This window comes from Thamnophis sirtalis, unplaced genomic scaffold (assembly GCF_051295495.1).
Source record: "Thamnophis sirtalis isolate CommonGarterSnake01/CBP01778 unplaced genomic scaffold, rThaSir2_p1.2 scaffold_3, whole genome shotgun sequence".
In the NCBI taxonomy this organism is placed as follows: Eukaryota; Metazoa; Chordata; class Lepidosauria; order Squamata; family Natricidae; genus Thamnophis; species Thamnophis sirtalis.
The window spans coordinates 41,944,477-41,963,716 of NW_028261383.1; the positions used below are offsets into that span (position 1 = coordinate 41,944,477).

The 19,240-nt window shown below is 38.8% G+C and overlaps 1 protein-coding gene across 5 annotated transcripts in view; it reads left to right on the forward strand.

The window, feature by feature from the left end:
- Positions 1-19,240, forward strand: part of PTPRG (protein tyrosine phosphatase receptor type G) — a 722,188-nt gene that overhangs the window by 561,958 nt on the left and 140,990 nt on the right. For all 5 annotated transcript variants that reach the window (XM_087708786.1, XM_087708785.1, XM_087708789.1 and 2 more), the window contains exon 7: positions 16,602-16,759. In XM_087708786.1, coding sequence (XP_087564912.1) covers positions 16,602-16,759 — 158 coding nt within the window. The remainder of the gene's footprint in view (positions 1-16,601; positions 16,760-19,240) is intronic.

The following is a 19,240-nucleotide window of genomic DNA, read 5'->3' on the forward strand; positions in this document are numbered from 1 at the left end:
TGGACTTTTAAGTGGATAGGCTTAGTGATATTGCTGCCGGGCTGATACATAGATGACTATTGTAAAATTAGAACTTTACTATTTGAAATATAATTACGTTGGGTCCTGGAAGAATTTAGCTTGATATAGCTTTGAGGGAAGAATAGAACAGAATAGAATAGAATAACAGACTTGGGAGGGATCTTGGAGGTCTTCTAGTCAAACTACCTACTTAGGCAGGAAACCTTACACCATTTCAGACAAATCGTTATTTAGTCTTTAAAACTTTATTTAGTTCTTTAAAACTTCCAGTGTTGGAGCATTCACAACTTCTGAAGGCAAGTTGTTTCACTGATTAATACTTCTAACTAAGGAGAAACTAACAATTTCTCCTTAGTTCTGAGTTGCTTCTCTCCTTAATTAGTTGCTTCTTGTAGGAAATCATGATAATTTGTATATTTATATTAGTAATAAAAGCAGTAATAAATGCTACTAGCTTTATATTTGCAGAAAACTGAATTGTTTGCTCAAAACAGCAAGGTGCTGTAGTAGTATATTTGCTGTCCATTATATGCTTGCTTTGAATGTCAACTGAGTTTATTAAGCCATATTTCCAATTTTTGTTCTGATAGTGGCATTATTTCAGTGTCCTTTAGCCATATGGATGATCCTTGATTTATGACTGGTCACTTAGCATAGTTCGAAACCTACCTGGGGGATATTTACAATGGATTTAAAGCTTTGACCATATTTATAGCTGTTTGCCAAAACCCAGCATTTCTGGGTACCAATAGCAAACCAATGGTTTGCTTAATAACCATGGTGTTCACATAACAATCACCGAAAAAGATAATAAAACCAGACAGGCTCCATTGCAGTTGTAACTTAAGGATTATCTGTATACTAATTTTACAAAACCCCAATATCTAGTGTGGTTAGGAAGAGAACCTGCAACCTGAAATAACCATTGCCAATCCCTTCCAGTGGCAGTGTATTGGTCTGTGTTAAGAACAAATTTGAAAATGTTTATTAAACTCCAGTGAAAATTAGAAATGTACCATATTGAATGTAGCTATTCGACTTTAGCAGAAAAGGAAGAGAGAATTAAAAGAGCCATAAGTATTTTGAGCTTACTGCAAACTTACTGCATCAGTGCAATTATTTAATTTGATTTATAGCTCACCTCATCCAATTTACAAGCTGCCTGGAATAGGTAAAAAATTGTTCATTTTAAAATAGCCAGTTAACCTTGATCAAATCCCATTTTACAAGATCTATCTCTGTTCAGTTCCAGTTTTTATATAACTTCTAGAGGTCACCCAAGCTTGAGCTGTTGCATGTCCTGAGGTTAGAAGACACCGATCCAGAATTGATTGGAGTCATGCTGAGATCATATAACTTGGAAAGGGGAAAACCTTAGAAGTCTGGCGCCAGATCACTTAATAGTTTATAACTCATTATTATCACGTTAATGGAGCTCAGGAAAGAAATAGTCCAGATTCTGGACCATTAAGGTAATGTTTTTAACTAATCAACCAACTTGAGAGTGAGTGTAGCTTAGAATGAGATTTTTGAAGTACAGCATTTCTCTTTTGCTAGTCAAACTTTTTTTTTTAAAAAAAGGACCGATTTTCATCAGTCTTCACATATTTTTAGTTTCATATTAATTAAACTTCATGAGAACTTGAAAAAAAATAGAAAATGGATAATACCAATTTTTTTCATTCTTTCAAATGCCCACCAAGAAGCCAAGTAGCCTTACTTTCAGGACAAGATTTAGCATAATAACTTGGTCCATTTAGACTGGTTATTGCCTTAATTTTATGGTCATTTTTTTAAAAAAATGGTTAATGGAACTTCAATAATGCTTATTAATTTTCTGTTAGAAACTTTAATGGAAGCACTTCAAAATAATGCAAGCTTCAGTGGTTTTTCAAAATGCCCAGAGTTCTGGTAATTAGGAAAAATAAATGGAGTGTACAAATTCTTGGTGGTTATACATTGATTTTGTCTGGGATCTTAATCTGTAAGTACTCCATGCTTTGTGGGGGGAACAGTATCTGCAACTATAATCAACCAATTCACATAATCTTAATTTTTCATTATTTTGTTACTGAGAAACCTCGGGCTACCAATTACAGTTGCAATCTGAACACAGTTCCTAGGGAATGAATTATATCAGTCAAAATGTACTGTGTTTTATTATTAAAATCCTAAACCTTTACTAAGAACAATTTTTATTAAATTCAGGGAAATGTTCTTCTTTTAATCTTATTTTGGGGTTGAAATCTAGCAGAAGCAGACAACTTGAAGTGACGTGGGATGAAAGAGTAAAAGCAAAAGTTGTCAAGAGGACTAATATAATATGACAAGAGAGAAGTAACCTAAAAATGGTATAGTAGGAAAGAGGAGGGCTAGTCAACAAATGGTTGTGCTACTCAATGCAAAAGGATGATGAGCCAGAATTTAAAATAATCTCCCTACTGTGAGTATGCAGAAAGTGAGTGTGCAGAAAGAATATTATAAACTCCAACAGAAATTAAACTGAATGCTCAGCCTACCTATTTTGGGTTGCTAGCTCCAGACGAAAGCAATTTTGAAGGTTCCTCACTATAAATGTGTACATATAGACACACACAAACATCTCTCTGTCTCCACATGCATGTATCTCTCTATGTAGATACAAATACAGCTGTACATACATGCATGTCTCTTTCTTACTGTATTCACACATAACACCTGTGTGTAAATGCCTCTCTCTCTCTCCCTTCCTCCTCCCTCTCTCTCTCCACATACACACACAACTCTGCCAGAAGCAATTCCACAAACAGACAACAAACAAGAAAAATATGTTGAATTAATACCTAATAATTAAAATGAATGTGTAGTTTTATGATATCATTTTATATGGCTGCCTAACTCACACCTGCATTTTTCTGTCTCTCCTTCACAAACAACTCTGGCACACAGAAATATGCAAGTGCACACTCACACACATTTTCCTTCTTGATGAGTCAGCAGAAAACAAAAAGGAATCTGAGTAATAATGGATGAAGAAGAAAGAAAGGAAAAGTGGGGAGAGCACGCGAGAGAGAAGCCCTTGTTAAATTTGAAAGGAAAACAAAAAGAGTTAAATTCACCAGACAAATAACCCCTTTGCAGCAATAGCTAATTTTCAGGTTATTCTTCAAAAGCATTGCATTAAATGCCCGTCTGTAGCTATTTTACATCTTCTCCCATTCTTATCTGTGAATGTTAAGAACCACCCTCATCTCCCAATTCACAGATAATTATTTCAAGGAAAAATACTCTTCATGTAATTAAGTATAGTGTTTAGCATCACTGTGTAGTGTCAGTTAATTATTTATTTAGCATATTTATAAGGCTGCCAGACTCCAGGTGACTCTGGAGGGCCATGTACGAGAATAAAAATAGAAAAGAAAATGAGACAATCAGCAAAAGGTGATGGTGAACCCAGAAGGAAAAGAATCAGAGCTGTGGTGGCAAAGTGGTTAGAATGCAGTATTTCAGGCTAATTCTGCTGACTGCCAGCAGTTCAATCCTAACTGGCTGAAGGTTGACTCAGCCTTCCATCCTTCCAAGGTTGGTAAAATGAGGATTGTTGGGGGCAATAGGCTGACTCTGTAAACTGCTTAGAGAGGGCTGTAAAACACTGAAGTAGTACATATGTCTATGTACTATTGCTATCAAAGGCCAAGTACAAATGATGCACATCAGAGTAGCCATAAGGCTCCAAGATGCAACAATGGGATCCTCTGTTCCACTTTACCTTCCTACTCCCTAACCTCCTTGCTGCTGCAGACACAGTTGTTGAGTGGATGGATGTACATCTCGGAACCCAAAGTTCTTCCCACCATCATCACTGTGTGGCCTGGACTTTCACACTTCCAAAAATGTGAACACACAGTTGCATGTTTAAGTCAAGCTTCTGCATCTTTATATCTCTCCTAACCCAAGGGGAGGGGACAACACAAAACAACAAAAAGGGACATTTTAATTGTGTGAATTGCTTGTTTCTCTTTGAATAGAGCTTATGCCAGACTACCTGATCTACTTTTTACACTTGAAGGAGATTAATAGCAGCTTGGGTGTTGTAGAAGAATTTCTCCTGAGATGGAATCTTCCTGGCCAATTCAAGATATTCAAGAGAATAGATCCATGCTTTGCTGGATTATGATAAGCACCGCAGATGACAACTGTATTTTTGGAGAATGGAGAAATAGGAATAATTGCATATTTCTCTGGAATACTATAGACATGGTAAATAGGAGAATGTTGTAGAGCAAGAACCTTAACACATCTTCTCCAATTTGAGGGAGCTTAACTGGTAACAGCTTCCCCAAGGTCTGACATGAAAACTTTTGCTAGCTTCTTCAATCAGATATTATGCCAGATGCGTAAAAAGGGTTAGTTTTGAGTACTGTGGATATATAAAGATAAATATTTCCCTGTCAGTCATTTCCGATTCTAGGACACGGTACTTATCTTTGTTTGTTGGCCAAGGGAGCTAGCTTGGGTGTTGTAGAAGAATTTCTCCTGAGATGGAATCTTCCTGGCCAATTCAAGATATTCAAGAGAATAGATCCGAAAACAATTTGTGTGGTCATGTGGCCAGCATCGCTATATGCCAAAGGAGTACGGAACATTGTTACCTTCACACTGAAGTAGTACCTATTAATCTGCTTGCATGTGCATGCTTTTGAACTGCTAGGTGAACAGAAGCTGGAGCAAGTAATAGGAGCTCAACCCATTGTGTGGAGCTCAGGTCTCTGGGCTGTTAGCTCTCCAGCTGACAAGCTCAGCATTTTTAACCACTGGGCCATCATCCCCCAATGTAGATTTATACTTTTAATAAATGTCCTTATGAGAATGTTCCTAATTTTCATGGTGCAACCAAAATCAAGAAGAGAATCATAAGCAGCTTTCAAAGATCAACATTTATCCAGTTATTTCTTTGTTCTTATTTAGAATAATATTTTACAATTTCTGTCTTCAGCCTATGGTCCAGATGTATTGGACCATACCACGAAAAGGTATTTAAAGACCTGTGTTCTGACAGACGAACACAATTCAAAACGCACTGACGATGCCTCCTCGAATGGTGATGAAACATTTGTAGCCAAATTACCAAGAGGAGCTCAAACAAACAGTCCGTATTGGACCATGTTGGTTGGGAATTATGAGTCCAGACAGCTGGAGGATCCAGGTTTCAGAAACCTGAACATTACTTGTGTTCAAAATATTTGGATGAAGTAGGGGGTCCTGACTTAGATATGTCTCTGTCTTCAAGGAATATCCTTACCTAAAAGTCAAAGTACAATCCAAGTAAAATATTTTGATCTAGACTACAGCCTAACTGAATACATTTTCTTTCCTTTTTTGAGTTAAGTTTTTGTAATGTCAGCCTTGATGCTAAGAGCTAAAAAGTTGTCAAGTGTTAAATCTTGGGTATTAAGTCCTTTGCATTCATTTCATAACGTAAGAAGTGAGTTACTGATTATTTTAATAGTTCAGCCAAACATTCCTCCAGAAATAAGTTGCTCAGCTTTCAAAATTCAGTTCAAATGCAGGATGGAACTGGGAAGCGATAATAAGCTTCCCAGTCCCATTAGAGCATTCTGGAATGGACCCATGTTCATCATATTCCTAAATTGGCTTATAAGCAGAAGCTTTTTTTTTTTTAAAGAAAAGCTAAGTAGAACTGGAAAGATTTTTGGAAGTTGCATGTAATGCTTAAGGTAGCCAACTGCTGACTTACAGTTATTTGAGCATTAAGGCACACAGCTTCTTTGTTCCTGTGCTATTTAGCAATCCCTGTTGAGATTGTTAATAGAACAGTGGTTATTGCTTTCCTGATCTGGGCTTTCCATGCAAAGGAAACTGGCCAGAATCTATCTTCATCAGTCACTTAAAAACAGAGATTGCTCACCTGGGGCTTCAATATACTAGTGGTCTGGGAAGACCAAAAGCTCTATATTCCACTAGTTATCTCTTGACCAATTTTGTCAAGGCGTATCAATGTACTAGGTGGCTCAGTGGCTTAGACGCTGAGCTTCTCGATCAGAAAGGTCAGCAGTTTGGTGGTTCGAATCCCTAGCGCCATGTAATGGAGTGAGCTCCCGTTAATTGTCCCAGCTTCTGCCAACCTAGCAGTTCGAAAGCATGTAAAAATGCAAGTAGAAAAATACGAGCCACCTTGGTCGGAAGGTAACAGTGTTCTGTGCACCTTCGGTGTTTAGTCATGCCGGCCGCATGACCACGGAGACGTCTTCCGACAGCGCTGGGTCTTCAGCTTTGAAACGGAAATGAGCACCACCCCCTAGAGTCAGGAATGACTAGCACCTTTACCTTTACCTATCAATGTACTGAAATATAGAAAAAAATAATGCTCATTGATAAATAATACTTCTCAGATTGTTGATCTTGAACTCATAGAAAATTAATCATCAAGCAATTCTATCTACAAACATACATCTTTTTTTAACAGCGAAGAAGAATTCGCTGTTGGAGGACAATATTAAATTTGGATAGGGATGTGCATTGTGACCCTCCTCCATATGCCTGTGTGTGTGTTTGTGTGTTTGTGTATAAGAATGAATGAATGTGTTCGTCCAAAGATTTGCATGGGATTGGGACATTCAAGGCTTTTTTTTTTAATCTCCTGTGCTTCTAGGTTTCTTTATCCTCATTAAGAGAATGTATGAAGTTGCCTCAGCTCCAGATAATGGCCTTTTCTGTTCCAAACAAATTCTGAGCGTTAGAGTCCCTTCTTTACGTGCAAAACAGTCCAACTTCAATTCCCGGTATCTCAAACCAAGGTCAAGAAAGACTCCTGTCTCAAACCCTAAAAAGTTGTGCCCAATTATAGACATTACTGAGATGATCAGGCCAGTGCTCTGACCCTAGATTGCAGTTCCTGAGATCTCATGAGAAGCCTTGTGAGACTTTGCAATCACTTGAATTACTCGTAGATAGATGTAGCACTACAACTAAGGGACTTCCTAAGGACCCAGGTTAGAGGTGGAAAAATTGAGGGCCAATCATTTATTTCAACCAGGATAAGAGAACAATTTAAGAAACACCGTCTCAGTCGATAAACTCAGATAATGAAGTTTAGCCAAATGTGTAGCTGTCAACCAAAGATTTAAAAAAATAATATTCAATGAAATATCTTACTTACCTAAAGTACTTTCAAGAACCCCTTTGAACTTAAAACTTTCAAGAATGCCTAATGCTCCCAACTGTCCTTTTTAAGGTTCTCACTTTTGATATGTTTTATACTAATATCTTTAAATGTTTAGGGTTTTTTTACTTTGTTTTTGTAATTGTTCTTAATGGATGTATTCCTTTCCCTTATGCTAGTCTATAAATACAATAACAATTGCTTTGTTCTGATACAATTTAACATATTAACAAGGAAATCATACAAGTTATTTATTTATTTCCCGCCTTTATTACTGTATCAACTTAAGGCGATGAACATATCCAATCAGGGGTGGGTTCCTGCCAGTTCTAACTTCTTCTATAGAAGAGGTTCCACAAATCTACAGTGCTATTTAGAACCGGTTCTAGCTCCCTCACCCCCCCCCACCCGTCCACATATCATCAAGATGAAGAGCGAGAGGAGGAATTCTGGGAGTTGAAGTCCAGAAGTCTTAAAGCTGCCAAGTTTCAACACTCCTGGGGTTTTTTTCCTAAAGGGTTAGGGGTGCAAGGGTCTTGTAACTTGACAGCTTTAAGACTTGCGTGCTTCAAATGCCAGAGGTCCTGAGCCAACATTTTGGTTGCTAAGCAAGAGTGTTGTTAAGTGAGTTTCACCACATTTTACAAGTTGACCATGCCCACCCAGTCACATGATTGTCAAGGCACTCCCCACTCGGTCACATGGCTGGCAAGCCACTCCCACCCAGTCACATGGCCAGCAAGCCACTCCAACCTGGTCACATGGCTGGCAAGCCATTCCCACAAAGCAGCCACACCTACAGAAGAGGTTCTAAAAATTTTTGAAACCCACCACTGAATCCAATATACCTTCCTCCTCCTATTTTTCTTACCACACCTTTCTGAGGTGAGTTGGGCTGAGAGAGAATGACTGGCCCAAAGTCACCCAACTGCCCACTATGTACAGTAGTTGTAACAATCTCTTTGTATCTTTCTTTTCCAATTTTATTTTTTTTTACATCTCCACGACTGGCTGGTAGTCATTTAGTCATATATTTTTTTTAGTCATTTTTTTTTTTAGTCATTTTATTAAGATTTATAGGCCGCCCTTTTCCCTGAGGGCGGCTTACAATCACAGGGAAGGGGGTGCAATATCAGAGACAAACAATATGTGAACAAAAGAAAGAAAATAATAAAACACAACTTGCATTCAACAGTCAACACTCGGGCGGGTAAGTTGGGAACCTATCCCCAGGCCTGATGGGAGAGCCAGGTCTTGAGGGCTGTGCGGAAGGTCTGGATGGTGGTGAGGGTACGGATCTCGACGGGGAGGTCGTTCCACAGGGTCGGAGCTGCAACAGAAAAGGCTCTCCTCCGTGTAGTCGCCAGTCGACATTGACTGGCGGATGGAGTTCGGAGGAGGCCCAGTCATGGTACTATCATTAGTGTGGGCAAAGCCAATATTTTTGGTTCACCGCTTCCAGGAGGCAATTCGGAGGGATGTTAAAGAATAAAGTTACTACATCGACCTTTGCCAAAATTTAAAATATAATTTACCCTTCTATTTTCCTATCTATTTTGTGCCTTATTTTATATACAAAGTAAAAAAAAATCATACTGCTCCAAAACAGCACATTTGATGCTGAATTTTAGCCAAATATTCAGAGGAAGGTACAAACTGCTCACCCTCATAGATAACATTTATACTTAAATACGAATGTACCACAATCTATGAATGATTAAAAAAAAAAACCCTGTGGATCTGAAGTAAGCTCGTGAAAGCTGTGACATTTAATAAAATTTGTTAATCAGACAACATGCTGCCACGCTCTTGATTTTTCACCACAGTAGTCTAACATGGGTCTCCTCCTACAAATTTAGTAACATTACATATTCTGCTGAAAGGTTCGTTTTGCATTACTTAGCCAATGCAGTCTGTTTAGAAGAGTCTATCAAGAATTTGAGCATACATGCAGAAATGAGATTTAATTCTGTCAAAGAAGCTACGCTTTCTTCTCTTGTTTCATTTTCTGCAATTGACTGTGGCTTTGCAGACACATGCAATATATGGCACCTAATTGATAACCAACATTTAATCATCAGAGGAATCTTTTGAGTTTGCATTCTAATGAAGCTCTCCTTTGTCTAAATATGTTTCCCTTGGTTGGTAATTCATATTTTAGTTCACAGTGTTTAAAAATGGAAGGCGGGCAGAGCTGGATGAGATGTCGACTACGAAGCTCAGTGTGTATTTAATATAAAAATCTTGCATTATTCATTTTCGCAATTTGAATAACTTTGAATTTAGCATTCCTGCTCATCTTTTCTTTGATGAACAATTAATTATTAAAATATAATACTGTCAGCATATGGTACAGGAAACATATTTGAATACAGCCTTAGGGAATCTGCCTTAGGGAAGTTCCATAGAACCATTTTTGTTGGCTTGTGTGTTTTTGATGACACACAGATTTATTTCTCACTGTAGAGCTGTCAACCAGCAACCCTCAGGAAAAAGCTGCTAAAACAGAGATCAGATATTATATTACCCATCATTTGAACTGAAATAATTTATTTCTAAAGATAATACTGTTAATCTATAGATAGAAAATTCATAGCTACTAAGCTTGCACAACTTAAGGCAGTCTTGTTGCATCTGTCAGCTACTGCAGGTGGTGTAAATCAGGAATGGGTCCTCCACAGGCTGCAGGCAACAATTTCCAACTTCCAGTTTGCAATCTCTTCCTTATTCCCCAGCTGAGTTTGCCTTCCCTGCTGCCCAGATGGTTAGCCCTGAAAACAGCTGAGGAACACCTTCGCTGGTGTCCCAACGTGCACAAAATTGAGTGTTCCTTGGTGCTCTCTGAGCTTAGTTGTATTTATGCAGACGTTTCATTACCCAAACTAGGTAATATCATCAGTGCTAGAAAGGACTGGGGTTTGCTCTCAGCTTATATTCTACTGCAGGGGGTTTCCAAACTTGGCCACTTTAAGACTTGTGGGCTTCAAGTTCACAAGTCTTGAAGTTACCAAGTTTGGAGTCCCCTGTTCTAGTGAACTTCTCCTGTCAGTGTTGGATGGAAGTGGCCTTGGAGATTGTACTGCCCCATTGTTTACTATGCACAAAGTTGCATGTGTCACCAGAAAAGCATGCTTCAAGAATAGATAGAGCCAAATAAGTCCCAAGAACAGGGGTGTCAAACTGGTGGACCGCGGGCCATATGCATCACATGCATGCCATGCCCACGCAGCTCTGCAAAGGCAAAAAACGTAGCAATATGTCACGTGATGGCAACATGACGTCACAAGTTTGACTCCCGTGCCCAAGAACATCCAAGTTGAAATTTTATTTCTGAGAAGAGGAACACAAAGGAGGATGTTTTATGATTGATCACAGTTCTAAAGTGGGGATTGGAACCAAGGTTGACTTGGAAGCAACTCTTTAATATGAACAGTAGAAGTTCTAAGTAAGTACAGATAGTCCTCAAGTTGCAACCACAATTGGGACCAGCAGTTCCATTGCTAAGAATTAAGTCCAATTTTACAATCTTTTTTGCCATGGTCGTTGAGCAAATCATTGCAGTTTTTAAGTGGATTGTGTGTTGATCATAAACTTCCACCATTGACTTTGCTTGTTGGAAGTCAGTTGGGAAGGTTGCAAATGGTGATCACATGACCCCAGAACTCTGCATCCATGGTAAATACATGCCAAGCCATTGTAACTTTCAACTGTCACTAAATGAATGGTTGTAAGTCTAGGATTATCTGTAATTAAGGAACATTAACTCTGCTATTATTTTCCTTGCCATGCATTTTGAGAGCTGAAGTTGTTCTTCAATGGTTAGATGACCTAGACATTGATATCTGAATATAGATCTGTCAGGCCTGCAAGCCATCTTTTCTTTTGGACTTTGGTCCTGCCACACTTTCTACTATTCGTTTTCTATTGTGGGAAAACGGGAGTGGGGATTATATGGAGTTGGGTGATATGTAGCCATAATAACACTCTTCTCAGAAACTCAAGGTCATCCTTTGTATCTGCACTTGACCAGAACTGGATGGGTGGAACTGCCAGCATGGACCATGTGATGGGCTTGTGGGTGTGCGGGCAAGATCTTGAACTTTCAATTGGGTGGGAAAACCTGGAAGCTTTCGGATTCGGGTTTTCCCAGATGTGCCAACAGGGCTCTCTTAATACATTGGAACTTTGAGGAAACTTTTGTCTTGGACTCTTGATTTATTTTCAGATGCTATTTGGAACCCTGACACATTCAACTTTTATAGTGTTCTTTTTAATCTTGGGGAAATGTCATTGCAAGCCTATGTATGTTATGTCATACGCTAAATAAATAAGTAAATCTGCTATTATCTTGGACTTCCCAGTTTTAGGCAAATCTTTAAACCCCTACTTTACTTCTTTTCATGATACACAGCAGGTTTTTTAACCACAATAGGTTCCTTATCAAGTTGATGCCAACAAAAACATTGACATGCTCATGACTTGTGGAGAAGTCATTATGATTGTGGGGAAGCTTCTCCGTAACAAATGATCGAATATGACCCTGAGTTACTGCCCCAGAAAGAAGCATAAGAGCTCCCTGTGTTGGGCTAAAGACAATGCTGAGGTGTGCAGTGAGCGGGAAAGAGACCAGGAGGATCATTTCAATAATTTAGACGGCAGCATTGAGGAACGTTCAGAAAGCCCAACCACTGCAACATGGCATTCCATGCGTGGCAGCTGTCATGCCTTCTCTGAAGGATGCTTCATCTGTGGTCCAGCAAGAGCCCAGAGGAGATATGACAGCTGCCCTCAATTTTCATGCCCAGTAGGTAACAATTTCTCACGTTGGCCATTTTGGATTGTTTACTCTCTGCCTCGTAGCCAGGATTATATTCAGACATATGCCAACTGCACGTTTCTGGTTTTATCCTCTCCTTTTATGATCTGAGTTTTGGCAAGATTTGTAAGTCTCCCAATTAGCAGCTTATTTGGAAAATGAAATGAAGGATGAAAAGCACTTGTGCTGCATTTCACACATTGGCTAAGCATAGTCGAGTGCCTCTCTGTATAGAAGCGATTGGGGGGGGGAGGAATTTAAAGGTGTGAAGTGCTGTGAGCCACGGGGGAAGGACAGTGTTTTTAGCTGAACTACCTGCATTACTTATACTTGGAAAGGTCTGAAGGTGTTTTTTTTTTAAAAAAAATCTAAGCCACAGCGTGAAAACCTGATGAAAAGATATATCACATTCTTAACATGCACTATTCCAACCAAATCACGGCACGTAGCAATCCAAATTTTTCTCCTTCTTAATGCAACATTTGTGGTTTTAGTTGTCGTCGTGCTTAATAACATGGATGTATACCTGTTCTCCCGGTATTAGTCTTAATTCTTTTTAAAGCCAGCCTAATAGAGGTTACTGTCAAATCTTTTGCCAAGAAATTCCTAAAAGCACTGAACGAACATATGCTTTGAATTATGTTTCATGTATTCACAAAGACTGTACTCCTCCCCCCTCCCTTTCTGGTTAGGAATATATCAGTCTGAAAATTAGATGGCATAGAAGGTCAAGACAGATTATGTTATTACTCCTTATCCATACAAATTTACCAAATGTCTCAATAATAATATTAAAAAGATATAGATAAGGCAGCAGCACAAGGGAAATCAACCTGCACAGCATGGAGGAAGTTTGTTGTTGGGACAGATTCTTTGTATAAAGCACTTAATAAGAACCTTGCTGTTACCTTTTTTTATGGCAATAGTGTAGAATTTAGCCGGTTAATCATCAGAACTGCAGGGGATAATTGCAAAAGAACCAAAGATGTCTGTCTATGCCAGTGGCTTGTTCTCTCTAATTTTTGTTTTATTTCTCTAAAATGTAAATTTTAGAAACGGAAAGTAGAGGTTTGTCAGAAAAGAGCCTTTATGTAAAAAGAAAATTGTGTATATTTTTAGTCCATATCTGTATACAAGAGAAGGAGAAGAGAATAAGATTGAAAAGCAATTAATTCCAAATGGAATGCAATACATTACTGGGGAAATGGGTTTCATTGTTTTATACATTTAAAGACATTGATCTCTTTCTGTTGACCCACTAAATTGTTTTTAACCTACTTTTATATCAATAATTATGAGGGTGGGATACAGCAGATAAAATAAATTATATTAAACAGAAATAATTCAGAACCAGTCATAAATTTCATCATCACAGAAGCCATTTTAGCAAAGCAATGAATAAAAATTACTCAGTTTTCTTCAGCATCCACCCGCCTCTCCTAAAAAACAGAGAAGACAAAGACATCTCAGGCCGAGCTTGGTTTCCTTTGACATGTTCATACTGGTAGTGTATTTTTGGCAGCAATATAAAAGTGATTCACAGTCCCATTGTTTTTTTCCCCCAGATTTCTAGAGGAAAGCCTGAGGATTGTAGAAGAGGAGGCAGAGCAGGAGAGTGGAGTTAAACATGCCATCAGTTTAGTGTCCTTCCATTGCCACAAAAGATCCAACTCTAGCCCTGCTCTCCTTGAATTCCTTTATATGACCCTTTTCTAGGCCAATTTAATGATAATGTTTAGATTCTTGTGGACAGGCTTCAATAAATCACTTATGCTGCAACCTTATGAATGGTGCTGATTCTTTGCCCAGGACATGGACTCCCTGATTCATGTCCTGATGGTTTCTCATGGAAGTATTAACCAAGTCCCACTCTGCTTCACTGTTTGGAGATCAGGTTTGGCTAGGCACTCCACCATGGAGAGTGTGATCAGTCACAATAATCAAGACGAGGCGACTCCATCTTTGTACTGACTTTGTATTCCTGCAATGTGAATGGAAGCCCAGCCTGATATTCTGCAGATTAGAATGGTCTACTAGAGAATGTTTATTTTTGAAACTCTGGCATGTATTTACAATGGTTGCAGCATCCCAAAGTGGTGTAATTGCCATTTACGGCCTTCCCAACCAGCTTCTGACAAGCAAAGTGTTGGAGGAAAAATTCCAGTTTATTTCCAAGCCAGGAATATAATGGATGCAGTATTCTAAGTGTGACCTTACCAAGAACTTATTCTCCAGGCTGATTCCACCCCCAAGAGCTTACTGTCCTTCTCCTTATTGGTTACTCCAGATGAATTAGGACAAAGCACATTTATAATGGATTTTAAAAACTTTAATTTGCTTTGCAATTCAAACAGGCTGGTGTTTTCTTTGTCGCAATTAGGGAAAGTCAGCATAACACATTTGTTTTCAAAGGAAGTGTTGGGCAGTTTTACGGACCACATACTATTCAAACATTACAGCAGTTCCTACTTTTTTCTGGCTGTAAACAATATTTGAAAATCCACTGACAGATTTGCCGAAAGATTTATGTCTGCGGGCATCGACAGTTTTTAAGGGCTTGTTGATACCTGTCACATTTCAGATGCTTTGCCTGAAATTGCATACTTGCAATAGAAGAGTAATATTGCTAAATAAGTACACTGTATTAGAATTTGTTAATACAGAATAAATATTACACTAATTATATGCTCTTGAAATATGCCATTGGCTTGGACCATTGACATGCTATGCATACCCGATAGACTATTCCACGGCTGAACTAATAGCTCTTCTCTGGTTTGAATAATATAAATCATATTTGTCACAAGTTTCAACTGTTAGTCTAGTTGATGAAAGATTTGACCTGCATTGGAGAGAGAGAGACTTGATCTGAATACCGGCTCAGTATGGATTTGTGGATATGCTCTTTGAGTCTTACTTCTGGTGTTGAATCAATTTATCATTGTAACTTGCTTTGCAAGTTGAATGTATTGCAAATATGCTAATATTAGCTCTGAATTTCTGTTAGTGGGAATGGCAGTGGTATCATGGGAGTACAGATCTGTGCTCATTCTAGCAACTATAGGGTTTTACTAACATATACATATATAGGTGAAAGGTATATAGGTGTATAGGTGAAAGGTATATATTTAAAGTCACAACCATATATACCTAAATATATACCTTTCACCCTGGCCTGGCTGATAAGGAGTCGAGCTCTGTAGCTCAATGGTTAACACATCTGCCTAAGAGGCAATAGAGCACAGGTTCAATTCCCAGCAAGGGTATGGCTAGCTGATGAGAGCTAAATAGCTTGAAATAGATCTAGGCAACAGTAAAAAATGTTGGGTTTCTGTCTGGATGGTCTCTTGTGACGAGCCGAAGGACAGAGAATGGAAGTGTGATCTTCCTCCCATATTTGGGCATACCAGGGGTTGTGACTTTAAATAAATAAATATATATATTAAGAGCCAAGGTGGCGCAGTGGTTAAATGCAGCACTGCAGGCTACTGCTAGATCAGCAGGTCAGCGGTTCAAATCTCACCGGCTCAGGGTTGACTCAGCCTTCCATCCTTCCGAGGTGGGTAAAATGAGGACCCAGATTGTTGGAGGCAATATGCTGACTCTCTGTAAACCGCTTAGAGAGGCCTGAAAGGCCTATGAAGCGGTATATAAGTCTATTGCTATTGCTATATATATATATATATATATATATATATATATATATATATATATATATATATATATATATATATATATATATATATATATATATATATATATATATATATATATATATATATATATATATAATATACACACACACACACATACACACACACACAGTATTGTCGGTTCCTTATATGTCTATGGATGTTCTCAGTCACCAGTCAAGATTGTCCCAAAGGTGCTTTTTCAAGAGGCAACTAGACTTTCTTGTTTTTCTTTGAAGACTTTTCACTTCTCATCCATTCAGCTGAAGAAGCTTCTTGGATGAGAAGTGAAACTTCTGTTCCTTATATACGTGTATAACACTGGATTGTTCATTAGCCACTTTATTAGATGGAGAGGCCTGTAAGTTTAAAAAGAAAGTTATGTCAGTGAAAAATGTTGTAGGCTGTTAAGGGAAGGTTCATTCAAGATACTTTTGATATGCTGACTTCATAAGACCAAGAAAAGGTAAAGATTGCAGTTAACGATGGATGCTGTCGCTGTAGAAACTTAAAGATCTACAGGTAGTGCTTGACTCATGATCACAATTCAGCCCAACATTTGTGGTGCTATGCAAGACATTTGTTAAGTGAGTTTTGCCCCATTTCACAACCTTTCTTGCCAAAGTTGCTAATAGTATGTTTGTTAAGGGAATCTGGCTTCCCCATTGACATTGCTTGTCAGAAGGTTGCAAAAGATAATTGTGTGACCATGGGGATGTGGCAAGGGTTGTATGAAAAATAGTCAGAATTCACTTTTTTCAGTGCCATTTTAACTTTGAATGGTCACAAACAAGTTGAGGACTAAAAGCTCGCAGAAAATCAATGCTCATAAAATAGATATGGATCACTCTTGCAATGTCCATTGCTTTGTCTTTTAAAACATTGTGTTTTTAAAAAATTTGTTTTACAGAAAAAGAGACCTTCTTGGATCCTTTTGTGTTAAGGGATCTCCTGCCAGCATCTTTGGGAAGTTACTATCGGTATGCAGGGTCACTGACTACACCTCCATGTAGTGAAATTGTGGAATGGATTGTTTTCCGAATGCCTGTCCCCATCTCTTATCGGCAGGTAGGTTGGGATCATAAACAGTTTGCCTGATTCATTATTTTCTTAGTTGTGCTTTTTCTTTTTAACTTACCTGTATTTTTTGGAGTATAAGATGCACCAGAGTATAAGACGCACCAAGATTTTGAAGGAACAAATTTTTAAAAAGAAGTTTTTGCACTCTGCAGACCTCCCAAAAACGGCCCATTTTTTGCAAAAACGGATCTGTTTATTTTTTTTAAAAAGGGCTTGAAGAGTCTTTAGGAGACTTGTAAAGTGCTCCTGCGGGGTGCCCCCCCCAAAAACAACCAAAAATGCCCCGTTTTTCGCTCATTTCTGCCATCCCCATCCCCCAGGAGCACTCTGAAATCCTTCTAAAGGCTGTGCATGGCCATTTTGGTGAAGTGGCGGGATTTCTGGAGGCAAAAAAATGCTGTATTCAGTGTATATGATGCACCCAGATATTCAGCCTCTTTTTTGAGGGAAAAAGGTATGTCTTATACTCTGAAAAATATGGTAACCTGTTCTGACCCCCCTCCGTACGGTGAGTGCCACTGACACAAGATTACTGCTAGACAATTTATTCACAGTAAATTAACACACCAACAAGACTTTGGCAGCAACTCAGACTTCCACAGGTAAGAAATACACACAATAGCTTCTCCAGCTTTACTATAACGGTTGTGTCCTGCAAAAGGTCTCCTCCCAAAGTCTCTTCTTATATACTCTCTTTGGGGGAGCCTAATCACAACCACTTGGCTCCAATTATCTTCTATATCTCCGTAGTTGCTGCCGGCGCTTATCTGCCCGTCATTGCCGGGCATCCGGGACCAACTCCCTTAGCTCCTCCCCACTGCTCCAGGGCCTGACATCTTCACCACTGCTCCAGGGCCTGACATCAGGACAAACTGCCTTTGGCTTTCACCGCTGCTCTATGCCTCAGGCGCCTCCTGGTGGCCAACCAGCCTCTCTGGTCCCTGCTCAGAGTCTGAACCCTGTCCAGGGTCCTCCACATCTTCCAGAGCCAACTCATAGAGTCGCTATCCGAGTCTGTTGGCAGCTCCAATGGCACCTGCTGGGCCACAACAGTAACCCACCCCCCCCCCCCATAGATATCTTAGAGGGGTAAGCTCCTCTTACCCAACAGATCCAGTAAGATTTTAGGAACTGAAGTTCCACACATCTGGAGTGTGCTAGATTGTAAAGATCTAATAGTTTAGGCACTAGGCTAGGAAACAGGAGACCATGAGTTCTAGTCCCACCTTAGCCATGAAGCCAGCTGGGTGACCTTGGGCCAGTCACTCTCTCTCCACCCAACTTGCTTCACAGGGTTGTTGTTGGATGGAAAATAGGACAAGGAAGGTGTCTTGGATATGTTCACCACTTTCAGTTATTTCTAAAAAACAATAAATGTGAGATACAAATAGATAAAACAAATAAAATATGCTGTAACAGGATTTCATTTCTTTTTCTTGGGAGAGTGGAAAAGATCTTCCTGCATCCCACAAAAAACAACAACAAAATATATTCTTGATAGAAAAGGAAGCAATTTGATTTTGTTTCATTGTTCTCTGAAGCTCAACATCAGCCACTCCACACAAGAAGATAATAGAATGCGACATCTTATTTCCTTTTAAATGATCTTAGCTATTACTATTCTGTTCAGATATATTTAAACCACGGTATAAATATTTACACAGAATTATTCATTCTTTTCCCATCTTCACATTTCTGCTTGAAAATTGTGCTAAGTCATTTTAGGCATATACAGACACAGATTTGATGAATTTGAAATAATTGCACAGAGAAAGTAATGCTTTTTTGCTAATATAACGTCTTTGTCTAGTTTTAGAATACCATGAAACTTGCATTGTGATGGGTCTAAAAAGGGCATACAGGTCCTTACAAGGGTGTCATAGGAAGTCTTACTAGAGAACACACAAAATAGTACAAGGCAACAACCGATAATTTCAACGAGAGCAGTTCCAATGCAGAGAATATTTAACTGTTTAACAATTAAATAGGCAATGGCGTTAAAATTCTTTGTTTTCAAAAAAATTCTTTGTTGTCACTTGTCCTGCCTCTTTTAATTACTGGTGTAAATACATTTAATTGCAACAAAGGCCTCTTGGAAGACATTAACTGTTCATGGAAAAGTCACCAATTTGCATGAATGAATGAGTATAAATATTTAGTAACCCACACGATAGAAGCAATTCAAAGCATCAAGCTGTCACTCATCCCACTAGTTCTCAATCAAGAGGGCACACCTAATACATATGTCTTTCTTGACTGTTGTTCTTTCCTGTTTTCTCTATCCAGTGAGATCAAACAGTAGATTAAATAAAATCCACATATTTCACTCTTTCCTCCTGGAGTTCACAATTACAGCAATACCATTTAGACTTATATACTATCCCACAGAGCTTTTCAGCATTCTCTAGTTTGCAGAGCAGTTTGCAGAGTCAACATATTGCCCCCAACAGTCTGGGTCCTCATTTTACC